Consider the following 23682-nt stretch of genomic DNA (forward strand, 5'->3'; position numbering starts at 1 on the left):
GATTGATTTTTTAGACTATTATTTTTAATCTTCATTAAAGAGATTGCTCAAGCAATCTGCTCTGGGGGCTGAGGAGTTGCTGCTGTTCTCAGGGGTCTTGGGGAAGGGGCAGGCATGAATATTTAACCAGCTGAGCACTCTGGGGACACTAGGCTCTTTGTGCCTTTGAGGCACATCAGGAGGGACTGGTCATTTCCCCTCCTGCTCATTAAGGGTTATTTCAAGGGCTGGTGAGGGCGTGTGGGGCACCTGCTGTGCCGCAGCTGCTGCTGGTGGGCGGCTGGGCCGTGGGCAGAAGATGATGTCTTGAACAAGATTCACACAAAGCAAAGCATTCCCCAGCACAGCCTAGACCCTCGCCAGGGATGAACCTGGCTGAGGCCTGCACTCCCATCCCTGCTGGAGAAACCTGGAGCAAAATTTCTGCTCCAGGTCGGGGAGAAGCTTTGCCTTGGGCTGGGAGCACCCTGAAACAAAAGCCTTGAGCCACCTGCGTGGCAGCGCGGGGCCGGGGCTGCACTAGGCAGCTCTGCTTGCACTGCCATGCCTGGGTACCACCCCGGTGGGAGGGGAGGTTGGTGGGGTGGAAACCGCTGGGCAGGGCCGGGCTGCTGAGTGCCTGCAGGGTGCAAGGTCGATTTGAGTGCCCGGCTGCAGGGTGCAGCTTGTTTTGGGTGCAGGCTCGTTTGTGCTGCTGATACCAAGGGTAGAGGGTGCGGATGCCCGGCTGAAGGGTGCCAGGCTGGGTTTGCGTGCCCGGCTGCAGGGTGTGGGCTCGGCCGGGGTCCCACCGGGATGGCGCGGCTGTCGGCCCCAGGCGCCGCAGTGCTGGGCGGAGGCCGGGGATGCCCCGGCGGCGGAAGGTGCCGGTGCCCGGTGCCCGTCCGCGCGCCACGCCGCTGCAGCCCGGGGCGAGGGAGCCGCGCCGTCCCCATCCCCATCCCCGCCACGTCTCCGCCCCCGGCCCGGCCCGTCCCCTCCTCCCGGCCGCGCCGCCTCCCGCCCGCTCCGCTACTGAGCCCGCAGCGGCGGCGGCGGCGGGCGCAGGCTCCGGGCGCCCCGGGGCCCCGCGGCGGCCGCTGCCCTGAGGCCGCGGGGGATGGCGGAGGGGCCCCGGGGCGCCCCGTCGCCGGGCTCGCCCCGCCCCGCCGCGCCGCTGCCCAACGGGCCCCGCGGCGGCGGCGGCGGCGGCGGCGGCAGCCCCGGCTCGGGCTCAGGCAGCAGCAGCCGCGAGGACTCGGCGGAGCGGAGCCCCGCGCCCGCCGCGCCCCGGGCCAGCATCATGAAGGTGAGAGCCCCGCACCGGCAACGCACCGGGCCGGCCCCCCCGCGCCCCGGGTCCGGCATCTGCGCAGCGCTGGGGTGCCGAGCCGTGTCCCCGCGCCGAGCCCCGCGTCCCGCCGCACCGCTTCTGTCCACCTCTCCTCGCTCCCCCTGTGCCCGTGCAGCGGCTCCGAGGAGCTGCAGAGCAGTCGCATCCCCGGGTGACCGAGGGTCGCCATCTGCCCGCGGTGCTGGTCACACCGGGACCGACAGGGCGTCCCCGCACCCTGCCGGGACCCAGGGTCCCCAAGGGCACAATCTGGCCCGGCCCGGCTCTGTGGAGTGTCCGTGGGTCGCCCTGTCAAGTGCCATGGCCACGCTGCAGCATCACCCGCTCCTGCTCAGGACACCCCCGGGCTCCCGTGAGAAGATGCCCGCTCCCGCCCCTCGAGCAGCTTCTGCTCTCCCGTGCTCTCTCCTGACAAGCACTGAGCCTCGGGCCTGGCCTGACCAGCTTGCAGTCTACTCCCAACACCTGGTGTTGGTGCTGCCGCGCCGTGGTGGGGCCGAAGTTCAGGGAGGGTCTCGGGGGTGTCCCACCTGGGTGGGCAGCGGATCACACGTGTGCTTCCCTAAATGAACGCCCCTGATTGTGCTGATGCCAGCGGTACTCACTGACACAATAGGTCGCGTCCGCCCGGGACTCGCCTCCTTGCTCCCGGCAGCCTATTTTAAGCTGGGATTGCTCCGGTGCTATTAATACCCCGTGAGGGGGCTGTTTCTGTGGTGGCCCAGCCCCACTCTTCCGTCCCCGGGATCCAGTTTTCTGGACAGCGGTGTCAGGACTCCAAGTTCCTGCCCGCGCCTGCCTGGGCTCTCGCTGCAAACTGTTGCGGGGGCGGCCGGGCTGTGCCCACGCGAGGACGGCACGGAGCCCTGCCGGTGCTCCCGTGCAGCCAGAGGCTGGTGCCAGTGCGCCGTCCGTGCCTAGTTTCCTTGGGGACCTTGCCAGGGTCTCCTGCTTCTCCCGGGAGGGACCAACATCTTTCCTTGCCCAGGGACCCTCTGTGGGCACCGCGGGCTGGGGGTGGTGAACCTCTCGCTTGCTCCCGGGCCGGGTACATCCCTGTCACCACCTGCGTCACCACGGGATTTGGCCTCACGTGAAGGTCGGGTGGCCCAGGGCCAGCGCTGGCACGGGAGGGTGCTGGCCCGGGGGAGGTCAGACCCGAGCAGTGTCCCCAGCTTGTGCTGATCCGTTGTGCATCTCCGAGTCCATCCGGGGCCCGAGAAGCAGTGGAGGCACATGTGGAAAGAGCTGCTGGCTCTGCTATTTTTTGGGATTTCCAGAAAAGGCTGGAGGAGTGAATCTGAAAGTGCAACTCACTGGCTGGTGGAGACAGGGGGCCCTGGGGCAGCGGGGTCCAGAGCTGTCCCCTGCAGTGTCCCTGTGCCCCGGCTAGAGGACCTGCTCCCTTCTTTCTTCTCAGATTGAAAGCAGAGGGGGCTGGTGGTCCTGTGGGCTGGGACGATGCTGGAGAGGGCATTGGATCTGTTCTTCCCTGCCGCAGGAGGTGTCCCCTGAGCCCCCTTCCCATCGTGCGCCAGCCCCAGGAGCTGTGTGGTGCCTCTGCCGGGATCTGACTCCATGGCCCCTCACCGGGGAGTGGCAGCTGGTGCCTCGGGGAGTGGATGTGTCAGTCGCTCTCTTCTTGGCAGGGAATAAACGACGGTAGAAAAGCCCTGACTGTGCCTGGTCTCCCACTGCCTCAGCTCCGGGGCTGCTGCCTGCCTGCACCCCTGCCCACGCTGCCCAGACTGGGATAGGGGTAGTGGGGAGACCCGGGACCTGGGGAATTCAGCTGCAGATGAATCACATCACGGCTAGATGGGGAGATAAAGGGAAGGGAGGAATGACTGATGGGCCCTTCTCCATCTCGTGCTTTGAGAGTGGGTTATGTGGCCGGTAACACGGTGGCTGTCACGTGGAGGCTGAGATTAGGGCATCAGCACTCACTAGGGCACTAATGCAGGAGATAATTGGCTGAAGAGGTGCTTAACACATGCTGCAGAGCTAGGCAGGACAGGCAGCTGGGCTGGAACGTGCCCTCCGTGTGAGCCCACGCTCACCACTGGCATCGTGGTGGGCATGGGCATCGTGGTCTGTGCTTTGCTCTGTGGAGCCCTGCCTACTCCCTGCCAGCTCGGTGGCACGGTGAGCAGGATTCCTGCTCCGGCCGGAGCTCTGCCCTCTGTCTGGGGGTGTTCCTTGCTGTCATGGCCATGGGCGCCGTGTCCTCCCGGCTCCACTGCTGCCTTACTCATCACCTGCCTGCGCTGCTCCTGCTGCGCCTCGCCCAGCACTTCGTGGGCTGTGCCTGGGGTTGAAGATCGCCTGGAAGAGCCTGCGAAGGGGCTGCCAGGGAGCAGAGACTCTTCCCTGCCGGTGCCCAGGCCGCACTGAGGAGTGTAGGGCAGCTGCAGACGGGAAACTCCTCGCATCCCCCGCTCGTTGCTTGCCCGTGCAGAGGGAGAAGCAGAGCCTGTGTGCTGCAGGGCGCTCTTGGGTCTGTGCCACACATCTGCACCCCAAAGTGCTGCAGCGGGCACCACGTCCCCTGTGTGAGCCTGGGAGGGTGGGAGTCTGCAGGACTTTCACCCCGAGCCGGGGTGGTCGGGGGACCGGCGGGGCTGGTGCCGTTGGGGTGTGTCTGGCTGCCTGCAGCGGGCACAGATGGAAGCAGGTCCCTGGCGCTGGGTGCACGCAGGCCCCCCGCCCGAGTTTCCTTTCCGGATGGATTTCCTGTTTTCAGCTGTGGGGCCCGGTGCGGAGCCCGCGCGGGGTGGGTGCGCCGGGCGGGGAGCGGGTCCGCAGAGAGGCGGGGGTCCTGCCGGGGGCAGGAGGTGCCCATCGGTGCCCATCGGCCCTCGGTGCCCATCGCCATGGGGCTGCCTGTCAGTGGGGCGCTCAGATTGCTGCGTGCAGGAAGCATCCGGCGTCGATTCCTTCCCCGCAGGGCTGGCCGATGGTGTGACCTGCCGCTGAGCGCCTGCCGACCCGGGACGGCTGGCACCGAAGCAGAGTCTTGGAGCTTGGCCAGCTCCCTGGAGCAATCTGGCAGCGAGAGGATGTGAACAGCCACCACATCCGAGCTCCAGGATAGTGGGATGTGCCTGGCTCTAACAAGGGGCTGAGGGCTGGTGCTGGTTCCTCCTTCCCTGGGCCTTTGTGTCCCGGGCATCCTTGGAGGTATTCCCCATTCCCTGAGGAAACCGTACCTCCATTTGTGCGACCTATCCCGAATGCCCTTGGCTGTGGCTGCCTTACCCCGTGGGGCAGATCCTGACCCTCCAGGGTCAGGCATGGGATGTGCTTGCCCAGGTGCAGCCCCGTGTGGGAGCTGTGGAAGCTCTCGGGGCACTGGAGGGGAGCAACCCCTCACCTCCAACCTGGGCAGCTGAGCAGGACCTGCCTCTGGCAGAGACACCACCAGATTAGAAGTGACTCACCATAATCTTGAAGAAGTGGATTAAATCTCCTCCTACTGTGCTACTTAATGAAATCCATCCCATAATACACTCCTAGCCCTGCTGTTTCCCCTTATCCCCTGCCCCTGCCAGCCCCGTGGCAGCTGGGTCCCCCCTCCCTGTAATGAGGCAGGGCAGAGTGTGGGCATGAGGTGCTGGCAGCAAACAGCCCATGCCGTCGTGACCCTGCGCTCTGTGGGACACAGCTGTGGCCGTGGTAGTCCCCAGCATGTGGCAATGGCAGGGGCTGTCCTGCCCCACTCCTTGCAGAAGAATGGAGGATCTCTCTTGGGCTCCCTAGGAGCAGCTCTGCTCGTGCATCACATGCCGGCTGTCTGTTTTCTTCTGGTCCCCAGGCCGAGGAGACAGGGGCTGTGCTGGGTTGCTGGCACATGGCTGTGCCTGTGAGGGTGAGCAAGCAGTGGGGAAGGATCCAGCTCAGGGCCAGGAGCAGGAAGGAAGGAAGGAAAACAGAGTTAAAATAAGCCAGGCAGTGAGCTGTGAGGGAATACAGGGCTGGAGCTGGCTCCCAGCCCCCAGAAGAGGGGCGGACTGGAGTGGACTGGGCTTAGCGTGGTGCTGGGGCACCTTGGGGCACCCTGGGGCAGTGCTATGCGCTGCTTTGGGCTGGGACAAGGAGACCATGGGGCAGGAGGATGCCGGGAACTGGTGGGGCATGTGCTGCCTGGCTGTCCCTGATGGCTCTGCCCCTTTCCCACCCTGGCAGGATGGCTCTCGGCAGCGGCCGCCACAGAAGAAGAAGACAGTGTCCTTCAGCTCCATGCCCAATGACCGCAAGATCAACAGCACAGCTGCCTGCATCTCCCTCATGCTGGAGGGCTGTGAGCTGAAGAAGGTGCGCTCCAACTCCCGCATGTACAGTCGCTTCTTCGTGCTGGACGCCGACATGCGCTCTGTGCGCTGGGAGCCCTCCAAGAAGGACTCGGAGAAGGCCAAGATTGAGATCAAATCAGTCAAAGAGGTGCGTGTGGGCAAGAAGACACCTGTCCTGCGCAGCAATGGCCTCTCCGACCAGTTCCCGGACGAGTGCGCCTTCTCCATCATCTATGGAGATAACTACGAGTCCCTGGACCTGGTGGCCAGCTCAGCAGATGTGGTGAGTGCCTGGGTGATGGGGCTGCGCTATCTGGTGTCCTATGGGAAGCACAGCCCTGAAGCGCCTGGGACTGGCCACCCCAGCCTCCGGACGTCCTGGATTTCCTCTGTCTTCGACCTGGCTGACCTGGAGAAGTCCGGCCGCATCCCTGTGTCCCGGGCTGTGCAGCTGATCAAAGCACTCAACCCTGGCATGAAGACCTCCACCATCGAGCTGAAGTTCAAGGAGCTGCAGAAGGCCAGTGAGCGTCCTGGCACGGAGGTGGCCTGCGACCTCTTCGTGGAGGCATACTGCGAGCTCTGCACCCGCCCTGAGATCTTTTTCCTGCTGGTCCAGTTCTCCAGCAACAAGGAATACCTGGGCGTGAAGGACCTGCTGATGTTCCTGGAGGTGGAGCAGGGCATGGAGGGGGTGACAGAGGAGAAGTGCTTGGAGATCGTCAGCAAGTACGAACCCTCTAAAGAGGGCCGGGAGAAGGGCTACCTGGCCATCGACGGCTTCACGCGTTACCTGCTCTCTGCTGACTGCTCCATCTTTGACCCGCAGCACCGCAAGGTCTGCCAGGACATGGCGCAGCCCCTCTCCCACTACTACATTAGCTCTGCCCACAGCGCCTGCCTGCTGGAGGACAACTTCTGGGGCCGCTCAGACATCACTGGCTACATCAGTGCCCTGGGCCTGGGCTGCCGCAGCATCGAGCTGGTGCTGTGGGATGGCCCTGAGGGTGAGCCCGTGGTCTACACCAGCCCCTCGGCTGCCTCCTGTGTGCCCTTCCGTGCCGTGGTGGGGCTGATTGACCAGCATGCCTTCACTGCCTCCGCCTACCCCCTCATCCTCTGCCTGGTGGTGCGCTGCTCGGCCCCCCAGCAGCGGCTCGCTGCCCAGTGCCTGCGCAAGACGCTGGGGGAGAAGCTGTACCTGGAGCCCCCCAACCCCATGGCGTCCTACCTGCCCTCCCCAGAGGAGCTCAAGGGCCGCATCCTCATCAAGGGCAAGAAGCTGCCACCCACCTGCGAGGACAGTGAGGGGGAGGTGTCGGACGAGGAGGAAGGCTGGGAGCTGGCGCGGCGACTGGGCCAGGAGGACCGGGAGGCACCAGAGGGAGGAGGACTGCGGCGGGTGCGCCTTAGCCGTGAGCTCTCGGAGCTGGTGAGCCTCTGCCAGGCAGTGCCCTTCCAGGACTTTGAGAGCTCGAGACGTGGGCAACGCTACTGGGAGATGTGCTCCTTCAGCGAGGTGGAGGCGGGACGCTTCGCCAATGAGTGTCCGGCTGAGCTGGTCAGCTACAACAAGCGGTTCCTCTCCCGCATCTACCCCAGCCCCATGCGCATTGACGCCAGCAACATGAACCCCCAGGATTTCTGGAAGTGCGGCTGCCAGATGGTGGCTATGAACTACCAGACACCGGGGCTCATGATGGACCTGAATGCGGGCTGGTTCCGGCAGAATGGGGCCTGTGGCTACGTCCTCCGCCCGGCCATCATGCGGGAGGAGGTCTCCTACTTCAGTGCCAATGCCAAGGACTCCCTGCCCGGGGTGCCTGCCCAGCTCCTACACCTCAAGGTCATCAGCGGGCAGAACCTGCCCAAGCCCAAGGGCTCGGGGGCCAAGGGGGAGGTTGTGGAGCCCTATGTCTGCGCTGAAATCCATGGCATCCCGGCCGACTGCGCCGAGCACCGCACCAAGACAGCCCTGCAGAGTGGGGACAACCCCATCTTCGACGAGAGCCTGGAGTTCCAGATCAACCTGCCGGAGCTGGCCGTCCTGCGCTTTGTTGTGCTGGATGATGACTACATTGGGGACGAGTTCATTGCCCAGTACACCATCCCCTTTGAGTGCCTGCAGCCTGGCTACCGCCATGTTCCCCTCCAGTCGCTGGCTGGGGAGCCCCTGCCCCACGCCACCCTCTTTGTGCATGTGGCCATCACTGACCGCCGTGGCGGGGGCAAGGGGCACCGCCGGGGGCTGGCAGGGCGCCGGGGCCGCCGAGTGCGGGAGTACACTTCCACCAAGGCCACTGGCATCAAAGCCATCGATGAAGTCTTCCGGACGGCCACCCAGCCGCTGCGGGAGGCCACTGACTTGCGGGAGAATGTACAGGTACGGCCTCGGCAGAGGCACCAGGAGACTTGGCTTCTTCAGGGCAGGATGGGGCTGGACTGAGAGTGGTGGGGAGCCAGGCTGTACCCCTTTTCCTGGGGGACATGAGCGAGGAGCCTTATCTGGAGCAGAGGGCTGTGGGAAATGGGGGTGTTCCTGTGCTGGGGGGCTCCTAGCGGTCCTCCCAGCTGAACTCCTGACACTGGACACTGGTCTCTGCAGAATGCGTTAGTCTCCTTCAAGGAGCTGTGTGGGCTGACACCCGCTGCCAATATGAAGCAATGCATCCTGACGGTGTCCACATGGCTGCTGCACAGTGACAGTGCACCCAGCGTCACCCTCAACCTGGCAGAGCAGTACCCCCCCATGGAGGCCCAGGGCCCCATCCCCGACCTGCTGCGCAAGGTCCTCACTGCCTACGAGACGGTAAGTGCTGTCCTGCTGGGGCTCAGCTCCCTGGGGAGGCTCCCTGGGATCAGTGGCACTGACACCAGCAGCCAGTGGTGGTGCAGGTTTTATGGGATGAACCTGAGTAGGTTTTGTGGGATGAACCCAGGCAGGTTTTGTGGGATGGATCAGAAGGTCCAAGGATGGGGAACCCTGAACTCACTGTACCCATCCTGGGACAGGGGAAGGTGCACGGCCAGGGGGCTGCATGAGGGCTGCCCAGGGAGGGGTCTTGCCAAGGCACAGGCTTGCCCTGATCAGTCCGACCCTCAGACACTGCAGCCCTACCCTGTGCCTGCACTCCTTGTCCCTTGCCCCGGTCCCACCAGGTGGGAGAAATCCCATTGATAGCCACAGCCAGAGCTGCTTCCTTCTTTTGTGTTGAAGGGAACCTGGCCATTGGCCACGTGCTGGTCACACCATACCCGGCCGTGTGTGGTGAGGTGGGAAGGGCCAGACCCCGGCACCGTGCTGGTGCAAGGAGCAGCCCCTGATGAGCTCTGTCTCCACATCCACTTGGCAAGGGGCACAGGGCCAGGGCTGCCCAGCTCCTAATGTTGCCCCTCTCCCTAGATGATCCAGACTAGCCGGACGCTGATAGAGTCTGCCGACGCGGTGTACGGGAAGCTCATCCAGGCACAGCAGGCAGGTGGGTCCTGGAGGGCAGCCCCAGCTCCACCTCAGCTCTGGCTGTGGACCCAGGCACATCCTGGGGGGCTCAGGGCTTCCTGCACTGGGGCAGGGTGTGGGTGGGTGGGCTGCAGAGCTGTGTGGTAGGAAGCAAGCAGAGTGGGGGAGGCTGATGAGGAAGCGGGGAAGAGTCATTAGTTGTCAAACGCCAGAACATAATTAGTGCCAGAAATAACAGGCTGGGGCTGATGGCAGAAATGGCAACTGAGTGTTAAGACTTCCCAAACACATGGCAGAACCCACACAGGCAGGTGCTGCCGCTGCCTGCCCTGGTCCTCCTCGCAGGTGCCCCCACTCTGGCAGCTGCCTGGGACCTCTGGCTCCACTCCAGGCCCCGATGTTGGCTGGGACCCCACAGGGATAGCCCCACCAGCTCCAGGGGCTTCTGTGGGCTCCCTGTGGGACTGTAAAAGTGTCAGGAGCTGGAGGGGCTTGGGAAGAAGGAGGGGGCCATGCTCTGCTGTCCCCGCCATGCCAGTCTGGCTGCCAGCAGCCGTGTTTGTTCCCTGCCTACATGGCAGACAGAAATCTCCCCAGACTCTTGGCTCAGCTCTGCCACTGCTGCAAACACTGGGGGAGTGGAGCAGTGGGGCACAAGCTGCAGGGCACAGATTGGTGCTGTGCCCTCCCGCTCTGCTCTGGCTGCTGCGCTGCAGTGCTGCAGAGCAGAGGGATTCTGGGGTGTGCAGCCCCTCGGGGTGGTGGTAGGAACCAATTTGGCAGCTGCAGCCCCCACGCCCATGCCTTGGTGCTCCCTGTCCCTGCTTTCACCCTGGCTGTGCTGTGGACAAGCCGCTGCGGTGCCAGCACAGCCGGTACCCGGCTGGCAGGATCAGGGGCTCCGGGGAGCTGCAGCGGGGGCGCGGGGCTGTGGGCGTGCTGATTGGCAGCGCGAGGGCGAGTGAGCTGCGTGGGAGCCCTCGCGTGGGCCCGGAGCCGCTGCTGCGTCAGGAGGGGTAAATATAGCACCCACTCATGGGGATGTCACGTGGGGCGCAGTGACGGGGCCTGCAGCGATGGCGGGGGGGTCTCGTGGCCCTGCTCTGACTCCCCCCCCATATGAGCCATGGAGTGCAAGTGTTGCCTCTGCCCAGGGTCCTCACTACCCTTCCGGACCTCATGGTGTCTGGGTCCAGAGGGCCACAGGCTGCAGCTGACCATGGGGCTGGGATGTTCAGAATTCCATTGGCCCGTCATTCGAGGCATGGAGGATTCTTGAGGCTGCTGGGGCAGTGGGGAGCCCACCCAGCCTGCATTCCCATGGTGGGCAAAGGGTATCCCTCTGGCTTGGTCCCTGTTGGTCGTGGGTGGTGGCTGTCCCTGCGCCAACATCCCTGCACACGCTGAGCACCTCTCCCGTCAATGCAGGGATGGATTTCCACAAGGAGCTGCACCGCATCGAGACCAAGGAGGGGCTGAGAGGCCACAAGCTGCAGAAGGCGCTGGAGAGCTTTGCCTGGAACATCACTGTCCTCAAGGTGAGGGGCAAGGGCTGCGCAGACACGCCTGCCCTGCCCTGCTCTGTCACCCTCTTCCTCCACCCTAACACACCTCCCGATGTCTCCTCCCCTCAGGGCCAGGCTGACCTCCTCAAGCATGCCAAGGCGGAGGCGCTGGACAATCTGTGGCAGATCCACAATGCGGGACAGTCCTGCGGCATCGGCAGGAATGGATCAGCCTCTCTGGAGCCCTCTCGGCTGCAAGCCCCACTGGAGCCAATCCCTGAGACAGATGGAGGCAGCGACACAGCGTCCTGCTGACCCCGGTCTGGGGCTCGGGGCCCAGACTCAGCACCCCTGGCCACAGGGGCCGGGAGCAGGGAGCCCCTAGCCTGCCTGGGGAGCGTGTGTGAGGCTGGGTGCCTGTGCTCTGCCATGTTGAGGGGCTTGCACCAGAATTCAGTGGAGAGGTAGGGGAGAGATGTCCCTGCTTCCCTCTTGCCTCGCCAAGCTCCCAGAGGACTCATCCATCCCCTCCATCTGCTTCTGGAGCCAGTACTCTGCCGAGGGGTCAGTGGGGATGCTGGTAGCCCAGTGCCCATGTGCATGTACCCCCACCCTGCTGTGGCAGATGCCACTTGGAAAAGCAGCCCCAGGTCTGGGCTCCTGCCCACCCTCTCCAGGGCTGCAGGTTTGACCTTCATCAGCCCTGGGGAAAACCTGACAGGAAGTATCTTGGCTGCTCCTGTCACCTCCACAGCATCTCTGGGGTCCCCACTATGCAGAGGGGCTGGGAGGCTCTCTGGTGCAGCAGATGTAGGGCCAAGGTGTCCCTGAACAGCAGATATGGCTTCTGGCATCAGGGAAATGTTTGGGTTCATCCCCAAAAGCAAGGAAGTTCAGCACAAGCAAAGGCTGGAGGTGGTCTGGGGTCAGGCTGGGGCTGTGGAGTGTTACAAAGAGTGCAAGACCCTCCCTGGTGCCCTGTGGCTCCCTCTGTTCCAGGCACAGGACCAGGATGGGACAGTGTCACCAAAGAGGATGGAGGGTGGCACCGGGTACGGGACCCTGGTGGCACTGTCCCTCCCTGGCACCAGCCAAGCGCAGGCTGACAGCTTCCCACGTCAGTCAGGGAGCTATACAGCTGCTGGCACCCCTTTGTTCAGGGGGTTAATTAGCCTAATGGGGCTCTGAGCAGTGGCCCCGCACACTGCGCTGCTGTCAGAACCGGCCAGCGCTGACCTTCAGCCCCTTTGTGCCAGCCCAGCAGCGCAGCCGTGGGCAATTACGGCCTCATTAGTGCCAGGCACCCCGTCCAGTGAGTACCCTCACAATGGGGAGCTGCAAATGAGGGGAAAGGCCTGGACGGTCTCCGGGCTACCAGCCACAGCGCTCCCACGTCTCCCAGACACCAGTTGCTCCCGCTGTCCCAGCGGTATTTTTGGCAGCACTATTGTGCTGGGCCCTATAAAGTGGCAGTGGCAGTGCAGGGTGCTGTGCTGTCAGCTGCCCGATGGGACATGCCCCAGAGCCGCTCGGCCACCTGAAGACCCCAGGAAGGATGGAGGTGCCCAACACCAAGGTGGGCCTGGGGAGCTGCAGCCCCTAGGGACAAGAGAACAGCTGTGGGTGGGAGGTCAGAATGTTGGGCTGGGGGTGTGGGAGGGCCTGGCCGGTTTCTTGGGAAGCTCCGAGTGTGCAGCAAATCCCCGGGTCTCTCTGACTGTAGCCAGCAGCTGATGAGGGAACTGCTTGGGAGGGAGCTGGGCATGCAATGCCTGCAGCATAGGTGCTTTCACTGCTTGTCCCGTGGCAATGGACAGCGAGAGGAGGGTGTTTGCCACAGCTGCTGTGTGCTGGAGCAGGGCAGGGGTGTGGTGAGGACACTCACATCTGGCTGCTGGCTGGGACACAGGTGAGGGTGTTGGCCGTTCCCCAGGGCAGCGAAGGGTGAGGCTCCAGGTGCGCCTCGGGTGTGGGGCTGGGCCCCTGCGGCAACAACCAGGGCAGGGGGGAGTTGAAACACCAGTGAGCACAGCAGAGAGGACAGTCCTGGGGCTGGGCAGTGCTCCCCCCCCTCTGCCCTGTCACTAACGCTGCCCCGTTGCTCCGGCAGCCCCGGCGAGCTGCCTGCCTCCTGCTCCTGCTCCTGCTCTGCTCCCTGGCTGCTGCCCGGCAGAGCCTGCCCCACTGCTGCCGGCAGAAGACCTGCCCCTGCCGTGTCTACGACCTCCTGCACGGCATGGGCAACCACGCTGCTGGCATCCTCACACTGGGCAAGAGGAAAAGCGTCCCCCTGGCCTTCCAGAGCCGGCTCTACCGCCTGCTCCATGGCTCCGGCAACCACGCTGCGGGCATCCTCACAATGGGCAAGCGAGGGCAGCACTCTGGCACCGTCTGCCACGACACGCTGGGCTGCCCTGCGGGCACGGTCGCCCAGCCGACAGCGGTGCCGCGAGGTGCCGCCACCAGCCATGGCGGCGCCAGGGAGTGCCAGGGACACTCAGGGAAGGACCTGAGCACGAGCCAGGCCCAGGGAGCTGCAAGGAGCTTTTACTGAATGGGATGGGGGCAGCGGGACAGAGAGAGGATCCCCGGCAGGATGGGCTCCGGGGACACACAGCCGGAGCTCAGTGTAAATAGCACTTTTAGATACCTCCTCCCAGCCCTGGCCCTGGCCCAGCCTGCTCAGGGCACCGCGGGCACCGCGGCGTTTTACAATAAATGGTAGCCTGATGTCAGCCGGCTCTGTTGTGTCTCTGGGGAGGGGTCGGGCGGGGGCAGCTCGGTGCGGGGCAGCTACCGGGGCAAGTGCCTTCCTCCGCGGGGCTGGGACTGGGCTCACCTGCGGCGCCTGCACTGGGGCGTGTGCGGGACCAGCTGCCTGGTGCACTACCAGCACAGAGGTCAACCGAGGGCGGCGCGTCCCGCTCTTTCTGCAGCTCCCGTGGGCCCGAGAGCGCCGGGGGCGAGCGGCTCCCGTGGCCCAGCGGGTCCCGGTGCCTCCCGGTACGGCGGCTCCAGCGCCGAGCGGGTCCTGGCGCCACCAACCCAGAGCCCCCCCGGCCGGATCGCCCTACCCGCGGGCGGGGGACGGTGCTCGACGGTGCCGAGGCCCCTCCCGGTGCCGGGGCGTGGCGGGGGCGGGGCGGGAGCCCCGGGCGGGCCGGGATCAGCCTGCGGTGCTGCGGAGGGGCCGGGGGCGGCGGAGGCAGCCCCGCCGCCGCAGCCGCGCGGCGGCCGGCCGGTCGGGCGGGACGATGCCGGTGATGAAGGGGCTGCTGGCGCCGCAGAACACCTTCCTGGACACCATCGCCACCCGCTTCGATGGCACACGTAGGACTGGGACGGGACCGGGGAGGGGCCGTGCCGGCGGCGTGGGGGGAAACCGGGTGGGGGAAGCCGATGCCCCGCAGGAGACGGCGAACGGGACAGTGCTCGGCCCGGCCCCGCAGACCCGGCGCCTCGGCCGGGTATGGCCACCCACGCGCTGTACGGGACCGTCCCGTACCTGGGCTCGGTGCTCCGGTACTCCCCGTGCGCGTGTCCCGGGCCGCCCCCGCGATGCTCTCCCCGCTGCCGGTGCCGCTCGGGGTCTCCGCAGCCGCGCTCAGCACCAGGGACAGATCCCAGTGTCTGCGGGAGGGGCGCGGGGCCCTGGGAGGGGCGATGGAGGTCCGGAGAGAGCACGGTCGGTCTCAATACGGCCGGGCTGACCTGGGATCCCCAGGCTCCCGCGCTGCTCTGTCCCGTGCCCGAGTGGTGCCGGTGTCACCGGCCGCTGAGTTGCTCTCCGTGTCCATGTGCTGGGGCCGGGATGGATTGAAGCCGGGATGGCTGATACCCATGAAGCCACCCGGGGATGGGCCGTGTTCACGACTGACCTCAGCTTCCCCTTAAAAACACCTGGAACAGGTGTCTCCCGGGCCAGCTGCCTGCATGGCCGAGCACCTCCTCCCTTGCTGGGTGTGACTGGCATGAAGATGGCACTGGGAGCCTGCAGCCACCTCCTAGGGCACTATCGAGGCACTTGGAGCACTCTGGAGCATGTGTTTGCTCCGAGCCTGGAGTGACACAGGGCAGCCCTGGTGGCACAGGGGGTCACTTGCCCAGGGAAGCTGAAATTTGGGATGTTACCCTTGGGGCTGCAATGTGCGAGAAATCTCTCTTCTCCAGTTCTGACTGAGCTGTGCCTGGAGGTGACAGGGCAGAGCCACACGTGCCTCATGATGGTGATCCCACTGTCCCTCCAGAGGGGCAGAGCTCCTGGATCAGACTATCCAAGGGAAGAATCCTCGGGGAAGCTGCCTGCAACACCATGACCAAAGCCTTGGGAATTTGCCCTGGAGAGCCTGGCCTTGCCTCCAGAGCTGTGGCAGTCCCTTGTCCAAAGCTGCCCAACCACCTCCACTGGGCACTTTTAAACAGTGTGGGGCTTTGTGGTTTGATGTGCCTCTTATCGGCTTTATCTGCCATGGAGAGGGGTTTAGGGCAGTGATACTCCGTGGGGAATTAACCCTGCCTCTCCCAGGCATCCACTGAGCCCTGGGCCCTGAGGCACCCGGCTGGGCACTCTGGCCACCATGGCTGGGGTCTGCCAAGCCTGCCAGGGTCACATCCTCCAGCTCAGTGAGCCACTCCCAAATGCAAACCCTTGTTTTCTGTTCTAATAACACATCCTGGATATCACCATAATCCCAGCTTCCCAGAGCCAAAATCTGGCCTTAGTCACAGTTCCAGGCTATTTTTGCTTCTCCGAGCTAATCCTGGGCTGAGCTGTGCTGTGGTGGCCCCACGGCACCTCCATCAGCCAGGGCTGCCTGTGGTTGCCTCCCTTCCCTCCTGCAGCCTCTTGCTGCGTTTGCCTTGCCCTGGCACCACTCTGCCCGTGGTGTGCGGGTGCTGGTATCACCGTGGGCTCCTTTCTTCTGTGAGAGGGGGCAGAGCACATCCACCTGATCCTGGATGTGTGGTGCAAGGCTCCTGTGCTGGGCATCCACCACCGCTGACCGTTTTGGGGCTGGGAATACCCTGGTGTGACCATGCTGTGTTCCACCACAGTCTGTGCCAGCTGCACACCCGCTTCCTTGGCACCCTGCTAACATGAGCCCCTCTGTCCCGCTGGCGCTGTGGGGCAGGGCTGGGGGCTGGGGGGCAGAACAGCTGTTCTGCGACTGGGCAGGGCATGGGGCTGGCAAGGATTTTCCTGCGGCTGGTGCCACCTCCTGCCGCCAGGGCTGGGTGATGCTGTGGAGGCTCTGTGCTGCTGAGAGGCTGAGGATGCTGCAGTTCATCCCTGGCTCATGGCACCTGCGTGCTGGCCCTTGACTTCCTGTGGGCTCATGGTGTTTCTCCCCCCCTCTCAGCTGGTGTCCCAGCACCCCACACCTCTGGGGATCTCAGCACCACAGCTGGGCACCTCTGGGCTGGATACGCCCAGCTGGGAGCTGCTGCTCCCACTAAGCTCCCTGAGCCCCGGCGGAGCGGGAGTGGCAGATGGTGAGGGGGAGGCGTGAGCTGCCTTGCGTGGGTGATGGGGACCAGGAGACGGATCCGGGCTCCTTCCCCTTCCAGAACCTGGGGCTGGGGTCCTGCCTGGGGCACTGGCTGGGGCAGTGGAGTAGGACAGGGGATGAGCAAGCTCTGGGAGCAGCTAGGGGCAGCCAGCAGCCACATGGAGATCTGGCTTCACTTCCCAGAGGGACACGTGGGGGGCTGGGAGGGCTGGGCTGCTGTTCGTGCCCCTTGAGGTGGTCCCAAGGCCTCGAGGGCAGCTGTGTCTCCTTTCAGACAGCAACTTCATCCTGGCAAATGCGCAAGGCCGCTGTGGCTTCCCCATCGTCTACTGCTCTGATGGCTTCTGTGACCTCACCGGCTTTGCCCGCACTGAGGTCATGCAGAAGAACTGCAGCTGCCGCTTCCTCTGCGGGGCTGAGACCAGCGAGCCCATCCTGCAGAGCATCGAGAAGGCGCTGGACAGCAGGCAGGAGTACCAGACTGAGGTCTGCTTCTACAAGAAGGGTGGTGAGTGGCACGTGGGGCTGGGTCCCTGGCCACAGCTCCAGCTGGGATTTGGCCCCGTCATGGCCTCATGACCTGGGGGTGAGGGAGCGGTGAGGGAGCCTGCCCTGCCTTCACCAAATCTCTCCACCCAGGAGCTGCCTTCTGGTGCCTGCTGGACATCATGCCCATCAAGAATGAAAAGGGGGAGGTGGTGCTCTTCCTCTTCTCCTTCAAGGACATCACAGAGAGCCGAGGCAGGAGCTACCCTGGTGACAAGAAGGAGGGTGAGCAAGCCATGGCTGTAGAATGGGGATGGGATTCGGGGAGCAGTGTGTGCAGTGGGCATGTGGCAAAGGGGCTCCCTGTTCCCTGGTGGGGAACACAAACACCCATGGCACAGCACTCTCACTAACTCAGCATGCCTCGTCCACTGCAGAGAAGCAGAGGAATGAGAAGCAGAGGAGCAAGAAGCCCGGGAACTCACACCTGAGGGCTGCACGGAGGCAGGGCCGGACCATGCTGCACCAGTTCAGCAACCAGTTTGTCCGGAGGGACCGTGGCAAGATGAAAATCAACCGTGTAAGGACCTGGGGGACACTCAGTTTTGCCCAGTGCCTCCCATGCTGGGGCTGTGGTGAACTGGCAGTGCAGCAGCTCTCCTGAGAGCAGCCCCCAGCAGAGCCCAGCCTCACTGGGATGCTGTTCCCATGCACGTCTCTCCCTGGCCTGCCAAATACTGAAATACCCCCCAGCTCTGGCAGCCATGCTGTAGCCAGGCTGCACTTGTGTTTGGTTGGCAGCAGGAGAACCCAGTCTGTGCCCAGAGCTTGTTGTTGAGACAGTAGACCTGGCAGCTCTGGCAGAGCTGTGCTTCTCATACACTCACTGTCAGGAAACCCCAGTGCTGGCTCTGAGCACAGCCGTACTGGCTCTGGGGAGTGCTGTTACCAGGGTGCTAGAGCTGTGGAGCTGCCAGATGGGGCAGGGACCAGAGTCAATCCTGTGCCAGCCCTTTGCATGGCTGCTGTGCCCAGTACAGGGCACGACCTGCAGTTTTGGGGCCAGAGAAAGGGTCTGAGAGCTGCTGGGTCCCAAAGTTCATAAGCAGGCAAAAGATATCAGTGCACCAGTCTTAAATTTTGGGAATTTGGGGGGAGATGGCCCTGGCTCTGCCCTCACCTCTCCCCTCCTCTGCTCTAGCATGTGAATTGAACCTGAGATGGTTCCAGGCAGCAGTTGGCATTGCCAGGGGATTACTGTTAATAGCAATGACAATGTGTTAATTGATGTGCTGTAATCGGGCCTTCTGTGCCCATCTCTGAGGGTGATCACAGTGCAGGAAAAGATGCCCCCTGGCATTGGGGGGTGCCAGCTGGTTGGCAGGACTCAGGAGAAGTGTGTGGCCTTCACCCCTCGTGTGGGATGGCCCCTGCACCACCCCCATCCCACCGCACTTTTGCTCCTGCAGAACGTGTTTGAGAACAAGCCGTCCATCCCCGAGTACAAGGTGGCCTCGGTACAGAAGTCCCGCTTCATCCTGCTCCACTACAGCATCTTCAAGGCACTCTGGGACTGGTTGATCCTGCTGGCCACTTTCTATGTGGCTATCACCGTCCCCTACAATGTCTGCTTCACGGGCACAGAGGACAGTCTCTCAGCTGCCCGCAGCACCATTGTCAGTGACATCGCCGTAGAGATGCTCTTCATCCTGGGTAGGTCTGTGTGTGGGGCTGAGCACTGATCCAGGATGTGGGACATGGTGGGGCAGGGATCAGGGGTGATGGAGAGGGGAGCTGGGATTGCTGTGCCCCTGCTGTTGGTCCTGGGCACACCAGAAATGAGACCAGTGTTGGCTGTGGACACTGGCTGAGCTCTACCAGCCACAGAAGGGGTGGTGAGGGCTGGTCCTGCTCTCCTGGGGTAGATATCATCCTCAACTTCCGGACAACATACGTGAGCCAGTCGGGCCAGGTTGTGTACGACCCTCGCTCCATCTGCATCCATTACGTGGCCACCTGGTTCTTCGTGGATCTGATCGCTGCTCTGCCCTTTGATCTGCTCTACATCTTCAACGTGACCGTGGTGAGTGCTGCTGGCACAAACGCAGCCCTCAACAGCAAAGCCGCTGCCCACCTGCCTGCCCCTCTCCAACACCCACATCTCCTGGGGATACTTGGTGCCCTGACAAGCCACAACCCTGGCTGCCTGCTGGGTGTTGGGCACAGGGGTGCAAGGCTGATTGGGGACGAGCTGCCTCTGGCTTGCCCTCCTGGCAGCTGTGGGGGTGACAAAGGGTTCCTGCACCAGGGGCGGTGTTGGGGTCCTTTCTTGTCCCTGCCTGCAGCTACACCAGGTTCCTTTTCCTTCCTGCCTCCCAGACCTCGCTGGTTCACCTGTTGAAGACAGTGCGGCTGCTGCGGCTGCTGCGGCTGCTGCAGAAGCTGGACCGGTACTCTCAGTACAGCGCCATGGTGCTCACACTGCTCATGTCCATGTTTGCCCTGCTGGCTCACTGGATGGCCTGCATCTGGTACGTCATTGGCCGCAAGGAGCTGGAGAGCAACGACCCCCGCACCTGGGACATCGGTGAGTGCGGGGCGGAGGCGTGCTAGGAGCACTGGGATCCCCCCTGTGCTGTAGGGCAGCAGTGCCGGGGGTGCAGCCCTCACAGCTGGCTCCTGCAAGTGCTAACCCCGGGCTGTGCTTGGCAGGCTGGCTGCACGAGCTGGGCAAGAGGCTGGAGGCTCCCTACATCAACAATTCGGTGGGGGGCCCCTCCATCCGCAGCGCCTACATCGCCTCCCTCTACTTCACCCTCAGCAGCCTGACCAGCGTGGGCTTCGGCAACGTCTGCGCCAACACTGACACCGAGAAGATCTTCTCCATCTGCACCATGCTCATTGGGGGTGAGGCGAGCAGTGGGGCTGGGCAGGGCGCTCACCTCGGGCTGCCAGAGCGTTGTGTCCCTGGCAGGGCGCTGGGGGAGGTGATAGGCATGTGAGACAGCCCTGTGAGACAGCCCTGGGCTGGGCTTTGGGGAGCAGTCCCCCCATGCTGTGCCCCCGGCCAGGCCTGACGCTGCCCTCCTGCCTGCAGCGCTGATGCACGCCGTTGTCTTTGGCAATGTCACGGCCATCATCCAGCGCATGTACTCCCGCCGCTCGCTCTACCACACCCGCATGAAGGATCTCAAGGACTTCATCCGCGTCCATCACCTGCCCCAGCAGCTCAAGCAGAGGATGTTGGAGTACTTCCAGACCACCTGGTCGGTGAACAACGGCATTGATGCTAATGAGGTAGGAGGTGTTGGTGGGGCTCAGCCAGCCCCCTCCAGCCCCGACCTGCACCTATCCTATCGGGGGAGCAATGGGGCTGGCAGGGCCAGCTCGGAGTGGTGCTGGAGGGACCAGGTGTGGGGCAAATTCCTGCCAGCACGGGGAGTGGGACGGGCATATGGAGCAGAGGCAGCTGATTACCACAGGGCCCGCCTCTGCCAGTTGGGACTGCTGAGCACTGCTGAGGCACCAGGGCAGCTCAACAGCGAGATTCCCCACTCCGGAGGGGGACCTGTCCCCTGGGGCTGCCGGGCTGCAGGAAAGCTGCTCCCTGCTCCCTGCCCCTCGTGCCCCGAGCCCCGGCTCCTCTGTCCCCAGCTGCTACACGACTTCCCTGATGAACTGCGTGCGGACGTGGCCATGCACCTCAACAAGGACATCCTGCAGCTGCCCATCTTTGAGACTGCCAGCCGGGGCTGCCTCCGCTCCCTCTCGCTCCACATCAAGACCTCGTTCTGTGCCCCGGGGGAGTATCTGCTGCGCCAGGGTGACGCGTTGCAGGCCAACTACTTTGTCTGCTCCGGCTCCCTCGAGGTGCTGAAGGACAACGTGGTCCTGGCCATCCTGGGTGAGGGCAGGTGGCGTGGGCTCTGCCCAGCCCTTCCTGCTGCCCGGCAGAGTGAGGGGCTCAGGGCTCGTGTCACTAGCCCAGCCCCGGTCCCCTCCTGCAGGCAAAGGGGATTTGATTGGAGCCGACCTGTGCAGAACGGACCAGGTGATCAAGACCAATGCGGACGTGAAGGCACTGACCTACTGCGACCTTCAGCACATCGGGCTGCGGGGGCTCTGTGAAGTGCTACAGCTCTATCCTGAGTATGCCAGCAAGTTCACAGCTGACATCCACCAGGACCTGACCTTCAACCTGCGGGAGGGCAGCGAGATGGAGGTGGGTGCGTGTCCTGCTCAGGCTCCTTCCTGTCCTCATGGCCCTGGGGCTGGGGCTGTGCACGGCCATGGAGAGGGAGTCCATGCACTCCCTGCCCGCAGTCCCCAGGCTCCAAGGTTGGGAAAGGGGCTGCAGCTCTGCCACCCTGGCACACAGGTATGTCCTGTCCTGGCTCTGTGCAACCCAGGGAATTGGCAGAGAGAGCCTTTGCAATGCAGGAGGCTGAGGTATATGGAAGGCCTGGGAATGGGGTTGGAGAGAACTGGGGGGTTACTGCAGGACAGATAGCCAGAGCAAAGCCCCCTGGAGTGCAGCACACAGCTGGGGGCTGTGGGTTTAGTCATGCTGATGGCTCCAGCATCCGGGGGGATGTTCTGCTGCAGAAATGGCTCTGCTGCACTTTCCCTCCCCTGGCTCTGCTGAGAGCGGCTTGGATCTCCTTTGGAGCATTTCCCTGGTACCCGTTTTCCCCCTGAGCCTGATGGAGGTGGTGTGGGAGGTCAGTCTCTAGGTCCCAAACAGCCCTACCAAGACCCACCATGTCCATAACACAGGAGGGGTGTAAACAAACCAAGAGAGGAGAATGCCAGGAGTGTGCACCAGGTTCTGCACCTGCGTCACCCTCCCACGCTGGCTGCATGCTCCAGACAGAGCTGGTGTTCTGACGGCTGAGTCGTGGCTGGGATTTGGGGTGCAGCCTCGGCTCTGCCTCAGGACACTCAGGCCGAGGTTGGGCAGCTCACCATTGACATGGCAGCAGCAGAGGAAGGAGTGGGTGAGGGGTTGTGGAGGCTGCTACTGCGGGTGATGTGTGGGGCTAGGGAAGGCTTGGTTGCCCAGGGGGGCACTGAGAGGCTGGGGGGGCTGCGGGCCCGTGACTGGTCCCCGTGGAGCTGTGCAGGGGCTCCCTCCTGCTGCTGAGCCGGTACCGTCTGCTCTCCCCGCAGGGGCTCTACCGCTACTCCCGGTCCCCGAGGCTGCCGCAGGCGCCACAGGTTCGTCCCTTGCCGAGGCGATGGGGGAGGACAGGGCAGGGATGGCTGTGGCTGGGACTAGTCCTGACCTCCTGCCCGCCTGCAGCCTCGTCCGGAGAGCGGTGCTGCCCCGGAGAAGCCCCTTCCCTCCATTGTGGAGGATGAGGAGGAGCCCGATGAGGTTTTCCAGCAGTCCCCTGCCAGCACCTCCCGCCGCAAGCTGCTGCTGCCCGCGCTGAGCAGCTCGGTGCGCCGCGGCTCCCTGAGCAGCCTCCTGGGCGATGAGCTGTGCCAGGTGTCAGCCCTGCGGCACAGCGGCCACTCGCCAGCCCGCGGCAGCCGCGGCCGCAGCCCCTCTCCGCAGCGCCGGAGGGACAACCGGCTCCCGGAGCGGGATGGTGGCGCGGGCAGGAGGCCGGCCAAGCTCCTCATCCCCTCCCTGCACTCGTACGGCCCGCCCGACCTCAGTCCCAGGTACGCTGGGATGTGCGGGCGGCTTATCTCGCTGCTGCGGGTTTGAGCCAGCCAGGCTGCGAGGGGCCCTGGGGGCTGCTCAGATGATGGCACAGAGGTGAGGGGGTGACGCGGGGCAACCCTCACCCCCTCCTGCTTAGAGTCGTGGATGGGATTGAAGACAACGGAGGGACTTCAGAGGCACAAACCTTCTGCTTCAGCATGGACCCGCTGCCGAGCGCGGCAAGGGACTCCCCCACCTCAGGTACTGCCAGCAGCCGCCGGGCAAGGCCACAGCGCTGGCCCTGGGGCTTGGCAGGGCATTCCACCGCCGTCTGTGTCCTCCCCAGCAGGGACTGACGCAGGTGGCCCAGCCCTGGTGATGGAGGCAGAGCAGATAAAGCAGAACATCAGCAGGCTCAACCAGGAGGTGTGGTGGGGACCAGAGGTGGGTGCATGTCCCCGAAAACCCCGGGGACATCGGCCGCTGCTCACTGCTGTCTGTCCTTTTCCAGATCAACCACCTCAACCAGGAGGTTTCTCACCTCAGCCGGGAGCTGCAGAGCATGATGGAGCTGCTCAAGGGCCACCTGGGCGCCCCGCAGCCCCCGGCCTGTCCCTCCCGTCTGCCTACCACCGTCTCGCCGCCTCCCCGGCTCTCTCCACCCGCTGCCCCGGTGCCCCCCTCGCCCCCGGTGCCCCCCAGTTCCCTCAGCTCCCCCACCGGCAGCCCCCGGGCCAAACGCTGCCCCGTCCGCAGCCGCTCTGCCCACGCCGCCGCCCTGCACCCCTGGGTGGGCGCCGAGGGGCCGCGCCCGCCGTGGGGGGACACCCCCGGCCCCGACCCTCGCCGGGGCTCGGACTCGCAGCCGCCCCCGCTGCCGCCCCGCTCCGCCCGGTCCTTCCCCGGCTGCTCGGCCGGGGCTTGGTGTCGCGCCCGCCCGCAGCCGCGATCCGGCTCCACCAGCTCCCACTGACCCCGCGGGCACCGGGGGCACCTTCCCCGGGGCTCTCCGCTGCAGGTGACCCTGCCCGGGGGGGCCGTGCCCCCGGCGTTCCCCGGGACTCGGAACACGCGCAGGGATTTTGATACGGTTTTATACTCTTCGCCCACGGGGCCTTTCCTACAGCCCGGTCGGGCCCGGCCGCCCCGCCCGGGGTCCCCCGCCTGTGCCTGGAGCCGGGGGACCCGCGGGGATCTGGCGGGGGAGCAGCCGGAGAGGATCCGTAGGGCTCTCCGGTGGGGTCACCGGCTTGCCCGGGGGTCACGGTCGCTGCCGCCCCTCCGCGGCTGTAGTTCGTGTTGTTCCGCCCCGCCTCTCCCACGCTCCCCGCAACACCGAGAAATAAAGGCTCTATTTTTGCAGCCCCGGCTCCGCTGAGTCTCCGTCCGCTACCGCCCCGCGCTGTCCGGGCCCCGCCCCGAGTCCCCCACGGGGCCGGTCGC

General features: G+C 64.5%; 3 protein-coding genes across 6 annotated transcripts; all 3 read left to right on the forward strand.

Moving 5' to 3' along the window:
* Window positions 1-1099: 1099 nt before the first annotated feature.
* On the forward strand, window positions 1100-10917 carry LOC128800254 (inactive phospholipase C-like protein 2). The gene is made up of 6 exons (XM_053965330.1): window positions 1100-1288; window positions 5519-8008; window positions 8231-8434; window positions 9029-9104; window positions 10514-10623; window positions 10720-10917. Exons 1-6 carry the CDS (start codon window positions 1100-1102, stop codon window positions 10903-10905), a joined length of 3255 nt encoding a protein of 1084 aa, XP_053821305.1. The 3' UTR covers window positions 10906-10917.
* A 1167-nt stretch (window positions 10918-12084) lies between these two features.
* Window positions 12085-13325, forward strand: HCRT (hypocretin neuropeptide precursor). Its single transcript, XM_053965331.1, has 2 exons — window positions 12085-12166; window positions 12701-13325. The coding sequence occupies exons 1-2, from the start codon at window positions 12098-12100 to the stop codon at window positions 13142-13144; spliced, it is 513 nt and encodes a 170-aa protein (XP_053821306.1). The 5' UTR covers window positions 12085-12097; the 3' UTR covers window positions 13145-13325.
* A 519-nt stretch (window positions 13326-13844) lies between these two features.
* On the forward strand, window positions 13845-23601 carry KCNH4 (potassium voltage-gated channel subfamily H member 4). Of its 4 annotated transcripts, none has more exons than XM_053965100.1 (16): window positions 13845-13920; window positions 16375-16608; window positions 16740-16871; window positions 17024-17166; window positions 18056-18299; window positions 18512-18669; window positions 18966-19173; window positions 19299-19493; window positions 19684-19883; window positions 20241-20490; window positions 20594-20808; window positions 21756-21803; window positions 21889-22256; window positions 22397-22500; window positions 22586-22683; window positions 22751-23601. In XM_053965100.1, the coding sequence occupies exons 1-16, from the start codon at window positions 13845-13847 to the stop codon at window positions 23210-23212; spliced, it is 3135 nt and encodes a 1044-aa protein (XP_053821075.1). In that variant the 3' UTR covers window positions 23213-23601. The 4 variants fall into 4 exon arrangements, with proteins under 4 accessions (XP_053821075.1, XP_053821077.1, XP_053821076.1 ...); XM_053965102.1 differs by having other exon boundaries at window positions 22586-22665; XM_053965101.1 differs by having other exon boundaries at window positions 22589-22683.
* The last annotated feature ends 81 nt before the right edge of the window (window positions 23602-23682 follow it).

Source organism: Vidua chalybeata, chromosome 26 (genome assembly GCF_026979565.1).
Source record: "Vidua chalybeata isolate OUT-0048 chromosome 26, bVidCha1 merged haplotype, whole genome shotgun sequence".
Lineage (NCBI taxonomy): Eukaryota > Metazoa > Chordata > Aves > Passeriformes > Viduidae > Vidua > Vidua chalybeata.